This window comes from Acipenser ruthenus, chromosome 16, assembly GCF_902713425.1.
Source record: "Acipenser ruthenus chromosome 16, fAciRut3.2 maternal haplotype, whole genome shotgun sequence".
In the NCBI taxonomy this organism is placed as follows: Eukaryota; Metazoa; Chordata; class Actinopteri; order Acipenseriformes; family Acipenseridae; genus Acipenser; species Acipenser ruthenus.
This window is the reverse complement of record NC_081204.1, coordinates 31,832,067-31,849,700: the sequence shown is the minus strand read 5'-3', so window position 1 is coordinate 31,849,700 and position 17,634 is coordinate 31,832,067. Positions and strand designations below refer to the sequence as shown.

Sequence of the window (17,634 nt, the reverse complement as noted above, 5' to 3'; positions counted from 1 at the left end):
AAGGCAAAGTAGTAGATAAAACATTCTTCATTAATGGTGAGGCAATACCAACAGTGTCTGAGAAGCCAGTGAAGAGTCTTGGGAGATGGTACGACGGGGATCTAAAGGACACAGTTCGTGTGGGAGAAGTTAGACAACAAGCAGTGGAAGGGTTGAAGAGCATAGACAGCTGCGCACTACCAGGTAAACTAAAACTCTGGTGCTTTCAGTTTGGTCTACTGCCGAGGTTGCTGTGGCCACTGACTGTGTACGAGGTTTCTTTGACAACAGTAGAGAAGCTGGAAGCTTTAATCAGTTCATACATCAGGAAATGGTTGGGAGTTCCACGCTGCCTCAGCAGAGTGGGACTTTATGGTAAAGGAATACTGCAGCTACCAGTCTCTGCTCTAACCGAGGAGTTTAAGTGCGCCAAGGTCAGACTGGAAATGACATTAGTAGAGTCACGCGATAAATGCGTAAGGGAGGCAGCACCTGTGTTGAAAACTGGAAGAAAGTGGGCGGCAAAGAAAGCTGTGGAAGATGCAAAGGCTGCCCTTCGAATTGGTGATATCATGGGGCAAGTTCAGCATGGAAGAGGGGGTCTTGGTTTCAGTTCAACTCCTCCTACATGGCACAAGGCGGCCCCAGCTCAAAGAAGGAAGCTGGTAGTCAACGAGGTGCAGAAGCAGGAGGAGAGGATGAGGTGTATAAAGGCCATTTCCCAGGCCAAACAGGGAGAATGGATGAGATGGGAGAGTGTGGAACAACGCAAGATTGGCTGGCAAGACCTATGGTCAATGGAACAGAGCAGGATCAGTTTCCTCATCAGGTCAACATATGATGTTCTCCCATCACCACAGAACCTAAACCTCTGGGTAGGAGAGGATCCCTCATGTCCTTTGTGTTCATCACCTGCAACATTAAGGCACATTTTGACAGGATGTAAGGTGGCTCTTAGCCAAGGACGGTTTACTTGGCGCCATGACCAGGTGCTGCGATGTTTGGCCTTAGCATTGGAAGACAAGCGTAACATGACCAATAAGTTGCCACCTGTTCCATCAAAACATTACACACAAAAGACAACATTCCTCCGCCCAGGAGAGCAACCACCAAGAAAAGGTGTTAAAACCAATCCTCGCCCAGGACAACTGGAAGCTGCTAGAGACTGGAATATGCTGGCAGATGTTGGTCAACGGCTTATTTTTCCACCTGAGATTGCCACCACTAACCTTCGACCAGATATTGTCTTGTGGTCTGGATCAGCACGCCTTGTTCACCTGGTAGAGTTAACAGTGCCATGGGAGGACGCTGTAGATGAGGCGTATGAGAGGAAGAAACTGCGGTATGCTCAACTAGCCACTGAAGCGGAACAGCGAGGATGGAGAGTTCGGGTTTACCCAGTGGAAGTGGGTTGTCGAGGATTTGTGGCACACTCTACAACCCGGTTTCTCAGAGACGTCGGATTCAGTGGCCAAGAGTTGCGTCGCACAGTGAAGAACTTATCTGAAGCAGCAGAGAGGAGCAGCAACTGGCTGTGGTTGAGACGGAAAGATTCTGGCTGGGGACAGGTAAGTAAGCTGGGCTGAGTTGAGTGGGGGACGGAGGGGGGTGATGCTGGGACGCCAGAATCACCGTCGAGCCCTCTTGAGGTGTCGTGGGCTAGTCGACGAAACACTGAGGATGGAAGGTGCCCACTTGAAAACCCCAGAGATGTACCCTACTTAGCTCAATCCAGACGGTTGTCATGCTGATGCGCTGGGGAGGCCGCACTTTGGTTGATCCCCGGAGCCAGCATCGCAGCCGTCGTGTGTGCTGATGCGCCAGGGAGGCAAAATAAGCTGATCCCTGGAGCCAGCATTACACTTCAGCCATTAACACCAGACAGAAGGATATCTACATCATCATATGGAAGGAAACGTAAATGGATGGAGACACATATGGATCACATTAGTTTACTGTAAAGCTACGTCTTAGTTGGTGCTTATCTTGGCGAGAGCCGAGTTCAAATCAGCATGAAGTTTTAACATCTACTCTCGTGTAATGGAAATCATGAAGATCTGGATACGTCCAGTGACTGCTGTGAATAGTGCAGCTGGCAACAAGGGAAAGACCTTGTGACAGCCTGGAGAGACAGCTGACAGGAGGAAAGAGACCCCATTGGGGCTGGTAAGGGTTAGCTACCCTTGTCGGCAGAATCCAGCTCTGTGTTTACAGGATGCTGGAGACACCCGCCCAAGGCTTCTAAGAAATTAAAGAGAAAAATACCCCTAGAGTCTGCGAGAGCGGGGGCGGAAGATGACTCAACGTTGGACAACACGGTTAACGACTTAGGAACGGAAACGGATATGAGTATGGAGAGTACTTCACAAAAGACTAGTTCAAGATCTGCAGTTAACAAAGACATAGAACTCCAGGTTTGTGTCTGCGGCTGGAGCAAGGCGACAACGGTCAGGGGTTTGAAGATTCATCAAGGGAGAATGAAATGCTTGAGGAAGAAGGGACAAGGGCCTCGCATTGATCAGTACTTCTTACGAAGTCAGTCAAGTCAGTCGAATGAAATCCAGCGACAGGAAGCAAACCACAGTTCGCAGGATATCAGCACCCCTGTCATAGATGTGAGGAGGACTTGCATGGACACAGTTAGTGATGAACCTAATGATCCTTGTGAACCCGGTCAGACAAACCAGCATAAGAGAGAAAAGAACCTCAACGGGCACAAGCCTGGAGTTAAATGGCCAAGAGCTTGTGAGAAAACTGCATGGGACACAGTAAACACAGATCTCTGCGTTGCATTGGAAAGATTAAGTGGAACAGTTGAAAAGAAGCTGGATAAATTTGGGGACATCATCTACGCATATGGAAGTGAGAGGTTTGGAGTTGAAAAAAGGAAGGAAAAAGTACAAACTATTCCTGGAAAGTCTAGACGGCAGCAGGAGATTGAACGCTTAGTTAGAGAAAGGAGACAGCTGAGGAACCAATGGAGAAGAGCAGAACAAAGTCAGAAGGAGGGACTCAATCTCTTACAAAGGGTCATAAAAGATAAGCTTGCAACATTGCGCAGAGCTGAGCGCCTACGGAAACGCTACAAAAAGAAGGAGCGTGCGAGAGCTAACTTTTATAAAGACCCATTCAAATTTGTAAAGAAGTTATTCACCAGTGAGAAGAATGGCACACTAAAAGCATCTAAGGTTGAGCTGGAGAGATATTTGGAGGAAACACATACAGATTCAAAAAGGCAGGAGCCTATGTCAATTCCGTCAGACATCCCACCTATCAATCCACCAGAATACCAAATGGAGGACTGTGCACCTAAGTGGAAAGAAATAGAGCAAGCTGTGAAAAAAGCAAGGGCTTCATCATCTCCAGGGCCTAATGGAGTTCCGTACAGAGTGTACAAGAGTGCTTCAGGAGTTCTACGAATTCTGTGGAAATTGATGAAAGTGGCATGGGAAAAACAGGTTGTACCAAGAGCATGGCGCCGAGCAGGTGGAGTCTTTATACCTAAAGAAAAAGATTCTACAAGCATCAGTCAGTTTCGTCCCATTTCCCTATTAAACGTAGAAGGCAAGATTTTCTTCAGCATTATTGCTCAGAGATTGTCAGCTTACCTATTAAAGAACTGCTTCATTGACACTTCAATACAAAAAGCGGGCATTCCAGGTTTCCCAGGTTGCTTAGAACACATCAATGTGATCTGGCAACAAATTCAATCAGCTAAAAAGGAGAGGAAGGAGCTCCATGTGACATTCCTGGATTTGGCTAATGCATATGGTTCAGTGCCACATGAACTACTTTGGGCAGCATTTGATTTTTTCAGTGTACCGATGACAATAACAAATTTAGTGAAAGCCTATTTTGGAGATTTGCAATTCAGTTTTTCAACTTCAGAATTCAGCACTACATGGCAATGCCTAGAGGTTGGAATAATGGCAGGATGCACCATTTCTCCACTGGCTTTTACCATGGCAATGGAAGTAATCATTAGGGCATCAAAATGGGTAGTAGGAGGAGAGCGCTTGGCTTCTGGAATGCGACTACCACCAATTCGAGCATACATGGATGACATGACAACCATGACTACAACAGTAGCCTGCACTAATCGATTATTGGGCAAATTAACCAATAACATTGAATGGGCACGAATGCAATTCAAGCCCACTAAATCAAGGAGCATCTCTATAATTAAAGGCAAAGTAGTAGATAAAACATTCTTCATTAATGGTGAGGCAATACCAACAGTGTCTGAGAAGCCAGTGAAGAGTCTTGGGAGATGGTACGACGGGGATCTAAAGGACACAGTTCGTGTGGGAGAAGTTAGACAACAAGCAGTGGAAGGGTTGAAGAGCATAGACAGCTGCGCACTACCAGGTAAACTAAAACTCTGGTGCTTTCAGTTTGGTCTACTGCCGAGGTTGCTGTGGCCACTGACTGTGTACGAGGTTTCTTTGACAACAGTAGAGAAGCTGGAAGCTTTAATCAGTTCATACATCAGGAAATGGTTGGGAGTTCCACGCTGCCTCAGCAGAGTGGGACTTTATGGTAAAGGAATACTGCAGCTACCAGTCTCTGCTCTAACCGAGGAGTTTAAGTGCGCCAAGGTCAGACTGGAAATGACATTAGTAGAGTCACGCGATAAATGCGTAAGGGAGGCAGCACCTGTGTTGAAAACTGGAAGAAAGTGGGCGGCAAAGAAAGCTGTGGAAGATGCAAAGGCTGCCCTTCGAATTGGTGATATCATGGGGCAAGTTCAGCATGGAAGAGGGGGTCTTGGTTTCAGTTCAACTCCTCCTACATGGCACAAGGCGGCCCCAGCTCAAAGAAGGAAGCTGGTAGTCAACGAGGTGCAGAAGCAGGAGGAGAGGATGAGGTGTATAAAGGCCATTTCCCAGGCCAAACAGGGAGAATGGATGAGATGGGAGAGTGTGGAACAACGCAAGATTGGCTGGCAAGACCTATGGTCAATGGAACAGAGCAGGATCAGTTTCCTCATCAGGTCAACATATGATGTTCTCCCATCACCACAGAACCTAAACCTCTGGGTAGGAGAGGATCCCTCATGTCCTTTGTGTTCATCACCTGCAACATTAAGGCACATTTTGACAGGATGTAAGGTGGCTCTTAGCCAAGGACGGTTTACTTGGCGCCATGACCAGGTGCTGCGATGTTTGGCCTTAGCATTGGAAGACAAGCGTAACATGACCAATAAGTTGCCACCTGTTCCATCAAAACATTACACACAAAAGACAACATTCCTCCGCCCAGGAGAGCAACCACCAAGAAAAGGTGTTAAAACCAATCCTCGCCCAGGACAACTGGAAGCTGCTAGAGACTGGAATATGCTGGCAGATGTTGGTCAACGGCTTATTTTTCCACCTGAGATTGCCACCACTAACCTTCGACCAGATATTGTCTTGTGGTCTGGATCAGCACGCCTTGTTCACCTGGTAGAGTTAACAGTGCCATGGGAGGACGCTGTAGATGAGGCGTATGAGAGGAAGAAACTGCGGTATGCTCAACTAGCCACTGAAGCGGAACAGCGAGGATGGAGAGTTCGGGTTTACCCAGTGGAAGTGGGTTGTCGAGGATTTGTGGCACACTCTACAACCCGGTTTCTCAGAGACGTCGGATTCAGTGGCCAAGAGTTGCGTCGCACAGTGAAGAACTTATCTGAAGCAGCAGAGAGGAGCAGCAACTGGCTGTGGTTGAGACGGAAAGATTCTGGCTGGGGACAGGTAAGTAAGCTGGGCTGAGTTGAGTGGGGGACGGAGGGGGGTGATGCTGGGACGCCAGAATCACCGTCGAGCCCTCTTGAGGTGTCGTGGGCTAGTCGACGAAACACTGAGGATGGAAGGTGCCCACTTGAAAACCCCAGAGATGTACCCTACTTAGCTCAATCCAGACGGTTGTCATGCTGATGCGCTGGGGAGGCCGCACTTTGGTTGATCCCCGGAGCCAGCATCGCAGCCGTCGTGTGTGCTGATGCGCCAGGGAGGCAAAATAAGCTGATCCCTGGAGCCAGCATTACACTTCAGCCATTAACACCAGACAGAAGGATATCTACATCATCATATGGAAGGAAACGTAAATGGATGGAGACACATATGGATCACATTAGTTTACTGTAAAGCTACGTCTTAGTTGGTGCTTATCTTGGCGAGAGCCGAGTTCAAATCAGCATGAAGTTTTAACATCTACTCTCGTGTAATGGAAATCATATATATATATATATATATATATATATACATACAGTATATAGGGGTAAGGCAGGTCTGTGCCGTGTTAACTGCACAAGGAAGAAGGCTAGTTGAATTCCTCGATGATGAAAATAAACTACACCAAGCAGCACTAGAATATAGAGACTTTCATGGCCGGAGCCCTCCCAAGGTGAATACTCAATTAAATACATGGCCATGAGAAAACAGACAAATCAAAGAGAGAACATTATCTACCACCCCTGCACTAAATGAAGACGGCGCCTTGCAGTGCGGAATGCAGTATATAACAAAACAAACACGGGCCAGTCACAAGAACCTGCCATAAGAACTCGGGTTATACTGGGACCAGGAGAAGCGGCTCATCCCATTCAATATCACAGAATCAAACTGTTCAGCAGGCGTTGTGTCAATGCTCCTTGTGTTTCAGGTGCTGCTGCTCACAACGTCTGGCGTGTTGCCTTCTTTCTGCACATAGCTAACTAAAATCCCAAATCAGAGTGCACGGGAATGCTTAGCTACAGCACAGAGAGAAAGCAGACAATGCTGTTTTATTCCCTCAAGTTCAGGGCAGCCGGGCTCCTTCTTCTGCAGGGTTTCCACTGCACTGCTTCGGCTGCATGCTGGTAAACAGCCTCCTTCCAGCTGCTCTCCATTCCAGAGTCCCAGTAATTATTCCTGCCTGTTAGAATAAACGAAGGCATTGCTGTGATGCTGTGTACAGAAAATACATCCCCACACCTCGCCTGCCCCAGCTGTCTGAACAGCACAGATAGAGGCGCTTTGCAGCATCTGAAAACCTTCCTTTTTTTACATTAGATTCGACTGGATAAGGAGAAAATGTCCACTTGTTATTTCAGTTCTTCCAGGAGAAAATACAAAACAGATCTGCGTGAAACTTGACATAATTATAGGGATTGAGATGAATTAGTGAAAAAGCTGCCTAAAGAATTCTAGAGTCTCCCCCCTGGAGGTATGCTTCTCTACACGATGGAAATGCATCCCAGAAGCATGTGGGGGGATTGCAAAACAAATGTAGAGAGCATGATAAACTTTAACAAGGGAACCCAGCTTGGAGATGACATTAAAAGATGCATACTGTTATTGCATACTGGCGCCTTTGTGGCTCACCCAGTGACTGCCTTGGGGGAGCTGCTTTCTGATAAGGGGAACACAGAACATGGGTGAACAGAGAGCAAGGGATTGTAGGTGAGTGTGGAGCTCAGCAGGACTGCGGGCCACTGCAGCTGGAAGGCTGCTTCTTGCACTGCTCTGTAGTTTGTTTTTCTGGAACATTTAGATTAACATGACTAGAATCCTCATCTTGTAAACAGCAAAGCCACACAATTTCAACCCAGGCAGTAGTGGGCTGTGTTTGCTCACTGCGAAAGTAACCTAAAATTGATTTGTGAGAAGACGAAAAAAAATGACACATATTAATAAGAAACAGGCAAAAAAAAAACCTTTCCACTGTCGTCTCAGTTCTAATAATATCTGTTGTTTATCATTTTCTCACTTCTTTCAGCTTGGTAACATACAGGTATTCATACCCACCAATCACAGCGCCTGGAGGTGACATCATCCTTAAGGGTAAGGGATCGTCTCAAAAGTGTACGGATCTCGGGCAATTGTGATTGAACTTGAAAATGCATAAGCAAAGTCAATAATACAATGGATTTAAAAACCCTACACTGTTGCAAAGTTGGATGTGATCAGTTAGTTGCAGCTGGCAAGGTGGTGCAAGAGACTTTGAATACCGCTTAGTGAGCTGGTGCAAGAAACAAACAAAATCTGTGTTTTATTCCTCTGTACGCTCCCTTAAAGAGGGGTTTAAAAAAATACCATTGGGATACCATTACCATATCCTATGAGAGATGTCCAATCCCAGTCCTGGAGGGCTATTCCACTCCAGGTTTAACAGGGACAGTGATATCATGAACTACGTAAGGGTGTGGGTGCAGTTTCAATTGGATGAATTAAACCATTTAAAACAGGGTTGGAACAAAGCCCAGGAGTGGAATCACCAGCTTTGGCCATCCCCTATGCCCAGGCTGAACCATTAGCAGTGCACTGCATGAGCACCACTGACAAGTCAGGGGCTCTGGAACAGTACAGAGGTCCTGACTCACTAGTACACTGGTACCAACATGCAGCGTTACTCAATAACTCACAATGTATTTAAAAGAGGATCTGGCATTGACTGGACCTATGAAACAGGCCTCATACTGCCTCGCAGAAGCTGGCACAGATCAATCTAGCTTGCAGACCAACAAGCAGCAGACAGGGTTCAGGGGCCCAGGGGCTCTGTCTGGAGAATAGAAGGCTCTCCCATTTGTTGTGTTTAGTTGCACACTGGCAATGCTTCCAGTTACCTTACATCTCTGTTAGAGACGTGTAACTCGACCTGTGCGCTAAAATCCCCAAATTGAGACTGAGAAAACAAAGCACATAAACAAGTAAACGAGAGGACTAGAAAAGAGCCCAATCTGCATTCTGATTAACTCGTTAACAATCGGCCCCATTGTGCACTCAGCCCAGGGGTACGCCAGCGGTACATTCCTACCAGGATTGTGGGGTGAAAACACCCCCTGCCCACTCCTCTCTCACGGTACAGTGCAGGAGCAGCCATCCCAGGCTCAGAGCAACCACAATGAGATCACTGGAGCAATATGACACCAGGAAGAATGTGTCTTTACTATAAGGGCATGAGGAGACCTCTTTAAAAAAAAGAACATGTTTTGTGCCAGGTGAGCTTTAGACGTGGGCATCCATCCCTACCAGCACAGTCCTGCTTGCCTGAGTGAAAGCTTCCTCAGGCAGGGGGTTGTTTACTGGAGCTGAGAGGAGAAGCGGCTGCGCAGAGGGGTGCGACGTGCACCTCTGCTGCCCTCATGTGTTCACAGTTGATATAGCACCTCACTGGAAGCAGCAACAACAACACACTGTCCTGAACCCTGAGCACAGAGACGCGTGTCACTGTTAGTCAGGAAGTAGAGGAGTGTGGACAGTATATGATCAAGTCAAGCTGACAGGTTTCCAGAGAAATGCTTCATCATTGTTGTGACACTGATTGGTCCTCTCTATGTGTTTTAAAAAAAAAAATCTTATTATGGGTCATATGGCACAGTCATAACATGAAAATACGTGACATGTTCTGGCTTCTTGAGTTACTTCAGGGTTGTCTAGAGTTGGTCCTTCGACTCCAGGTCTGTGTTCCAACCCTGGTCTAAGCTGTTTAATTCAAGCAATTAAACATCCACCCAGATGCTGAAGCAGTGTTTACCTGTTAAACGTGGACCGCAATTGGACCCCTGGTTTAGTTATTTCTAGTACCCCTTACATATAGAAGTGAGATACACGCGTGTCATTTCCACAGTATATTAGCATGCGAGTAGTCTATTAAAGTCTCACAAGGCAGGATCTTTACAAACCTTCTTATTGTGTTTGGAACTGTATGGCTAGATATTACTCCAATTGTTCCTAGGATCACACGGCTCAGCTGCACTGTATTGTGCATTTCCATCTCGACACACGTTTAACTACACGCTCTCATGAAATGGGGGGGGGGGGGGGGGGGGGGGCGGAGAGATCCAGAGCTAATTCTGAGAAGTACACTTGACAGAAGTACATGACCGCAAGGCAAGCTGCCGTTAAATCACAGCGGTGTCTTGTGTCGCTTTCGATACCCGATGGGGAAAGTTGTGTCAAATTGCCACGGTTTCGCTTCTCGTTTGCACAGCTGCTGGGTTTGCTGGTCCTGTTGGTTCTTGGTGCTGGTCGAGGAGCTGGTTAAACAGCCCCCCCCCCCAAAAAAAAAGTTTAGAAGTCATTGTTTAATATGCACTGTGCATTGAAAGAAACGAAGAAACGAAACGGATATATTTGGTGTATGTGTCTGAGATTTGATTTAGCTACCTATCTCGTCACCAGCTGACCGCTGCTTGGTGTTTGGACGGTTCTTGGGTTGCTACCTGTCCTTGTTTTCCCAGGATCGTCCCGGTTTTGAAGAAGGTGTCCCGGGATTTCAATACGCCGTTCTGAAGAGATTCCTGGTTTTTAACCCTATGCTTCCACACAGCGACACCAGTCCCGTAAACGGAGCACACGTTAACAAATCAAGATAATATCGCTGCAATCGACGCACAGCGTGAATGTGATCATATATTATTATTATTGGATGGTTTTAAGATTTCTAGAGGTTCCATTTTTAACAACCCTAATCGGGTCCCTGGTCCTGTCAGCTCTTTACAGACTTACTGAGCGCGTGTTCTATGGACTGGAATAATCCGCTACCTTGATTTAAAAAGAGCTCGTGTTTCATTTTATTATTATTATTATTTATTATCAATGAAAAAAAATAGGACATTGCTTAATTCCAGATTTTTTTTTTTTTTTTTTTTTTTCAATTTCCCAGAAGATGACTCATTCTGGGTCTGTTTATATAAATGAACCACATCCCATTTCTTAATCCTGAACATACTTTTTAACGGAACTCAATCAAAACAGGAACATCGACAATAACAGCCCACTCACAAAAAAGGTGGTCTGTTTTGGGCTGAAGATAAATTTCGAAAACCTTTTATAAGCTTCAGAAGATCGCCTCTCTCCCTAGACGCAGCGGGCTGACTGTCCAGCAGTATTACTCTTTGGGATGTCTCTGATAGCGGTACTCGTGTTTGCTGTCGTGTTCAGCGCAGTAGACGGCGGTAGGGAACTCGGTAAGTGCGTTTCTTTTGATCGGCACAGTAATATAAAAACATCACAGGTCTGTGACTCGTGTAAGTCCTTGTATAAATGAACATCACAGGTGTCTGACTCGTGTAAGTCCTTGTTTACACAAATGAAGGCAGAAAGAAAACACTAAAATACATTTTTCTTTCATTCTTTCAGTCTTTAAAATAGGATACTCTATGCTTGTCCAGATGGTAATAGTTTTTTGCTGTTCTTTTTTTCTTGGCGATACCTTTTAATAGGCTCTACTGAATACATGTATACACAAGCTTTCACAGCTGGTTGACAGGTGTTTTATGATTTGCCATTGCTCATTTATCATTCACCTTAAAAACACCCAGCAAGACTTCCCCTTTAAGAGACACAGACAGGACTACAAGTACCAGAATGCATTGGGCTATGAGTAAATAACAACAACAACAACAAAAAAAAGAAAACCGCAGTGCAGGTGAACCTGAAGCTATTTGATCACCTCCGTGCAGGTGTGCGCTGCCTCATCCATGACGAGGACTACACTGAGTGCACCTGGAAGGAGACGGGCAGGCCAGACCGCAACTACACCTTCCAGAGCAGGTGAGGGCGCCACTGAGCCACTGCTTTCAATGATAAACCCACTGCACTGCCCAGCACTATACCTGTCATGAGAGTCTGCAGGCAGCCCATGAGTTTTAATAAGGCGTTCCAGCAGTAAGCTGCCTCAGTGCAGCCTGCGGTGCAAGCTCTGTGCAATCCCACCTTTTAGGAACCAGTAAAAGAAAGCCGTGTGCTTGCAGCTGGAGTTCCTGCACAAGCACTGCTGCAGGGGGGACTGTTTCAAGCCTCTCTGCCATACTTTCCTCTCCAGCATGGTTAATGTGCCTTTCTCTTTGACAACTAACAGTGCAGGTATGGGCAGGTTTCCATTGGGATTCTACCAATGCGCTTTTGTAATTCGTTGGTATTCTGCAGGGTATGGTCTAACGTGCAGTTTTGTTGGTGCACTGGCTTCATGTCTTACTGTTTCTGAACCAGGTACAGGACAGGCGCTGAGTATGCAGAGTGCCCGAGTTACACCCAGGTGGAGGGCTACAATGTGGGCTGCAGACTGGAGTACAACTCCCACATGCGCTTTGCAACTTTCCAAGTGCAGCTGTCCTCAGCCAACAACACGGCCATCTGGAACAAAGACATCTTCCTGAAACCATTAGGTACCACAGCCATTGTCTAACTACCCAGTGTGCCAGAGGCTGTGATTACAAGCACTGCGCTTCTCTATTGGTTAATGTTGTTTTCTCTCTGTGTCTGTGTGTCAGTGAAACTGTACTCCCCAGTAAACCTGACCGTGGTCATCAGCAGCAGCAATGGTCTGTACCTGTACTGGAACACCAGCATGAGCAAATCCCAGTGCCTGGAGTCCATAGTGAGGTATAGAAGCAGCGCGGACTCTGCCTGGCAGGTAAGGAGCTGCGTCTTTTATAAGTGCAGAAGAGTCGGAGTGTGGCGATAGACTTCTTATAGGAGCTTGATGGTACTGGGGGTTAATGAAATCTATCACTTTACATGTATATTCACTTCTACTGGTCTAGCGCATCTGGACCTGGGTTTGAGCTCGGCTTGGGGCAAATGTTGATGGGTTTGGCGGTCTCACCCAGCACCAGTGTTGATTGAAGAGTGGTAACAGCCCTGTTGCTGTGCACAGTCCAATTGGATTCAAGCTTCCTGTGTGAGGAATTGATTTCCAAACCCCTCTGTGTATTCTGCATGCAGGCCACGTGGTATCGGGCTGGTTTTTAATCAGATCGAAGTGCATAGCTTCAGAAGCATTGGCTCCTTCGAACTTTGAGATGGCTGATATTTGTCAATGTGCTCCATTCTGTGCTTCCCCCCCAGAACTCCCCAACATTTACTTCTCAGAGGTACTTTAACTTGCTCTTTCCCGATGGCGATGGGCTGCATGAGTTCCAAGTGAAGATCAGGATCAATGAGTTCTGTGGCGCCTCTGACTACTGGAGTGACTGGAGCCAGCCTGCGTACTGGGGGAGCAATGCCATCAGTAAAGGTACGTCTGAACCTCAAAGCCTGTCTCCCATCAGCACGCAGTTCATCAGGGTCGTCATGACTCTCTTCCACTCTGGTCAGCAGGTGGATCCACGGTGGGATCAGGTCTACTCCAAGCTGCAGTTCTGCTTTCGATTGGTTGGCTCTTGCTGTTTGAAGACTCTGTGATTGGATGAGCCAACAGAAGAGCCTGCCATTGGCCGGTCGGCTGAGTGCGCCCCTCCCTCATCACCGAGAGGAATAAATGCATTTTCAGTAAAAGGCAATGGGCTGGATTTCTCAAAGACGTTTATATGGCATTAGTGCAACACCAATTACAATTATAACAGATCAGACAACAGCTTAAGAACCCTTCCCAGCCCTGGCATTACACGTGTCAGTGTTTTATTTCTGTTCGGGTGACTTTATTGGGTGCGAGTTCCCCTTATCTGAAAAAACAAAACAAAAACCTCTATTTGGAGTAAAGAGCTTTGAGATTGTAGCCGCAGTGAGTCCAGCCAGTTAAAACACGCTGCTGTTATTGCTCACCTGCAGTATGATATGTATCTGCAATATTCACATTTTTACCCATTAAAGAGCACTTACTGCAGTATTTTACTGTGATTATAATGATCCCTTCAGTGTCTTCTTCCCCACAGTCTTCCTCAAGGGCTCCTCTTCCAGGATTTCCAAGTTCACATGCCCGGCTTTCCCTCCCGCTTTGCCTCTCATCTGAGAGACACAGGGAATTCAGGTCAGTGCCCTGGAAAAGCTGGAAGCTCTATGAAACTCAGCGTCTCGGTTGGTTTGAATTGAAAGTGAGGTGCGTTTGTGGTTTGAAGCTTACCGTCGAGCTGGATTGAGCAGCGGGCACAACGCCGTCGCTCACCAGCTGCAGCCTCCTCTCCTGAACCCGGGCCTGGTGCTGCTTCAGACGGGCCTTCTCCAGATTCCCAACCTGGGCCTGCAGCAACTCTGACACGACACAGATAAACAGACACAACACAGATAAACAGACACATCACAGATACACAGACACAACACAGATACACAGACACAACACAGATACATAGACACAACACAGATACACAGACACAACACAGATACACAGACACAACACAGATACACAGACACAACACAGATACATAGACACAACACAGATACACAGACACAACACAGATACACAGACACAACACAGATACATAGACACAACACAGATACACAGACACAACACAGATACATAGACACAACACAGATACACAGACACAACACAGATACACAGACACAACACAGATACATAGACACAACACAGATACATAGACACAACACAGATACACAGACACAACACAGATACATAGACACAACACAGATACACAGACACAACACAGATACACAGACACAACACAGATACACAGACACAACACAGATACACAGACACAACACAGATACATAGACACAACACAGATACACAGACACAACACAGATACACAGACACAACACAGATACACAGACACAACACAGATACATAGACACAACACAGATACACAGACACAACACAGATACACAGACACAACACAGATACATAGACACAACACAGATACACAGACACAACACAGATACACAGACACAACACAGATACATAGACACAACACAGATACATAGACACAACACAGATACACAGACACAACACAGATACACAGACACAACACAGATACATAGACACAACACAGATACACAGACACAACACAGATACACAGACACAACACAGATACACAGACACAACACAGATACATAGACACAACACAGATACACAGACACAACACAGATACACAGACACAACACAGATACACAGACACAACACAGATACATAGACACAACACAGATACACAGACACAACACAGATACACAGACACAACACAGATACACAGACACAACACAGATACATAGACACAACACAGATACACAGACACAACACAGATAAACAGACACAACACAGATAAACAGACACAACACAGATACAAACACAGGCACAGAGATAGGATTCAGCGATTTCACTCCTAGTTCCTCAGTAAACACTGTAATGATTCTGGGGTAGCAGGTGAATTTCAGCTCACTCTTTTGGGACAGTAAGCAGTCAGGCTGTGATCAAGTGCAGAGAAGGGAGAGCACTTGGAATCTAGGGGGTGTAACTTGAGAGATTCTGGAAGTGGGAACCTTTTGCAATGGGTACAAAAATCAAGATGTGATGCAATAAAATGAATCAAAGAAATGAATAAAAGAAAGAAAGCTGCTCCACTTGTGCCTCCCTGCTGCGACTCTGGAATCACACACAGACAAGACAGGACTACAGACACTGCTGTGGCTGAAACTACTGCCTAGGTGTGCTTCAACCACAGCAAACTATAAGAAGTTCCAGTGCTGTATACTAGGGGGCAGTGCAGTACAGCAGGCTCGTCTCCCTCCTTCACATAGACTCACTGTGCAAGCTTTGTTTCAGACCTTTCCTATGAGACCATCGAAGAGAGAACCTTTTATTATATACAGTCATGAATTTTAAATATGTAGGGACTGTGTTTTTTTTAATGCTCATTTTGACTCGTTCAGTAAATTCTGCAGTTCGTGAAACCAGTTTTCAGTTAACTGGAAGAGGGTGTATTAGTTTATTATCAATTTTAAAAAACGCTGTTTGACCTAAGAGAATATTTGTAAATACGTACTGAGAACCTCGGGATAAGCCCTCACTTTCACAAACAGATCATCGTGCAGTACCTTGCATTTCTGTCTCAGGGCTGGTCAGGATCGGGGTAATGGATGTGTAGCCTCTGTCTGCTTTGTTCTCTAAAAAATAAAACAAATTAAACAGAACCGTCAAGAACAAAGAAGTACTTTACCTAGCAGTGTAGCACTGAACAAAAAACTACATCTATCTGTACCGCCTCACTATCTCAGAGCCGTCTAAAAAAAAAGAAAACACTCAGCATGCTGCGAGATGAGTTTCCAAAAAAAAAGGATTTGGAATTCATAATAAGAAAGAAAGAGAGAAAGAAAGGAGCATTTTGACCTGCGCAATATCAGTATATTTAGAATCTATCAATAAGGAGGTATATTGAGGGAGGGGGTGGGGGGGGGGGGGGGGGGTAGTAGTCGCTTTAAAGGGAGGGAAGGTTTGGTTTGGTTTGGTTTGGTGCCCCCCCCCCCCCCCCCCCCCCCCCCCCCCCTCTCACGGTTGACTCGGCACACGATGTAAGTGCCCCGGGTGTAGAGCAGTCGGCTGGCACTCTCCAGGGGGGTTCTGTAGAGGAAGAGCAGCTTCAGAATCCCCTTCTCATCACACAGGTCAATCAGATCTGAAACGCAAGGACGCCAAGCAGAGGCGCACAACATTATTCACACAGCCAGCCATGCATATCCGAGCAATTGCTGTGCATGAGAATTATGTGCGGGCGTTTAACGTGCATTGGTCCTTCAGGGGTTAATTCCGCACGCGTTTAAGAGTGGGGATCAGAAACAGGCAGAGCAGTGGGGGGGGGGGGGGGGGGGGGGGGGGGGGCAGGTGTCCAGAGGAGCAGGAAGCACTGCACTCACTCTTCACTGTAGACTCAGCTTCTATTTAAAGATCAAAGGGCTTTGTTAACACATGACACCCACTCGGCCCGCAGCCTCCGTGAATGTTTACTAAAGGGACGCCGGCTGCCCTCTCCAGCCCTCTGGCACGCAGCTAAACCACAAGAGGACCCGAGCGGCAGAGTCCGGAGAAGCACATTGATTCTACAGGCCCTTCCCAGCAGCCAGCAGGGCCCCTGTTTTACACACAGTTTCACATGAAGGGCTGCTTCATTGGTGTGTGTGTGTGCGTGTGTGTGTGTGTGAAGCCCTGCCCAGGTGGGTCTTACCTGCCTTTGGCAGCTCCAGCTTATGCTTCAGGTACTGCAGTAACAGAATCAGGGGACAGTTGGTGTTTGCCAAGAACTGTTGGTTGTCTAAAGAGACCAAACCAATTGCAAATGCTGTTTAATAATACAATAAGCATGTTAACATTGAAATACATTAGGGATAGGGAGAGGAGTGAAAACAGCCTATTATTATTATTACTCCTTAATACTACTACTAATAATAATAATGACAGTGATGTGCTAACAGAAGCAGAAGAGAGGGTTGGAGAAACTAGACTACCAGAACACCTTGGTATTCCTTACCTCCATGTTTAATGCAGATGAACATGCTGTGAAGAGGGCAGGAGCTGCATGCAGCTTGAGTGTGTGTGTGTGTGTGCGTGCGTCAGTCCAGGTGCGCAGACTCAGGTGAGTGAGCGAGTGTGTGTGTGTGCGTCAGTCCAGGTGCGCAGACTCAGGTGAGTGAGCGAGTGTGTGTGTGTGTGTGCGTGTGTGCGTCAGTCCAGGTGCGCAGACTCAGGTGAGTGAGCGAGTGCCAGCACGTGCGCTGCTGTGTGTCTGGGGGGCACATCATGAAGTCATAATCATCTGCTGTTAGACAGGATATGATGTCATCATGGTTATTGTCTTCAGTTTTTTTTTTCATTAATCCTTTAAATGCTTGCTGTAGCAAAACTTTATAAATTAAATAGCGCTTGCACACAAACACGCACACACACCCACACACACACACACACAGCTGTAAAAGAAACGTCTCAGAGCTGCTGCCCATCTCCGCTGCTTCCTGTGGAAAGATGGGCTGA

General features: G+C 46.5%; 2 protein-coding genes across 5 annotated transcripts; one reads left to right on the top strand and one right to left on the bottom strand.

The window, feature by feature from the left end:
- Positions 1 to 6,293: 6,293 nt before the first annotated feature.
- Positions 6,294 to 13,562, top strand: LOC131697845 (cytokine receptor common subunit gamma-like). 3 transcript variants are annotated; one of them, XM_058989464.1, is made up of 7 exons: positions 6,294 to 7,400; positions 7,717 to 7,781; positions 11,405 to 11,495; positions 11,934 to 12,109; positions 12,215 to 12,357; positions 12,792 to 12,960; positions 13,041 to 13,562. In XM_058989464.1, the coding sequence occupies exons 1-7, from the start codon at positions 7,372 to 7,374 to the stop codon at positions 13,133 to 13,135; spliced, it is 768 nt and encodes a 255-aa protein (XP_058845447.1). In that variant the 5' UTR covers positions 6,294 to 7,371; the 3' UTR covers positions 13,136 to 13,562. The 3 variants fall into 3 exon arrangements, with proteins under 3 accessions (XP_058845447.1, XP_058845448.1, XP_058845449.1); XM_058989465.1 differs by having other exon boundaries at positions 6,295 to 7,400; positions 13,044 to 13,562; XM_058989466.1 differs by lacking the exons at positions 6,294 to 7,400; positions 7,717 to 7,781 and adding an exon at positions 10,612 to 10,909.
- On the bottom strand, positions 6,807 to 16,344 carry LOC131697846 (uncharacterized protein CXorf65 homolog). 2 transcript variants are annotated; one of them, XM_058989469.1, is made up of 5 exons: positions 16,163 to 16,344; positions 15,708 to 15,776; positions 13,786 to 13,913; positions 13,545 to 13,670; positions 6,807 to 6,873 (listed from the first exon to the last, which is right to left on the bottom strand). In XM_058989469.1, exons 1-4 carry the CDS (start codon positions 16,320 to 16,322, stop codon positions 13,563 to 13,565), a joined length of 465 nt encoding a protein of 154 aa, XP_058845452.1. In that variant the 5' UTR covers positions 16,323 to 16,344; the 3' UTR covers positions 6,807 to 6,873; positions 13,545 to 13,562. The 2 variants fall into 2 exon arrangements, with proteins under 2 accessions (XP_058845452.1, XP_058845451.1); XM_058989468.1 differs by lacking the exon at positions 6,807 to 6,873 and having other exon boundaries at positions 13,544 to 13,670.
- Between the last annotated feature and the right edge of the window lie 1,290 nt (positions 16,345 to 17,634).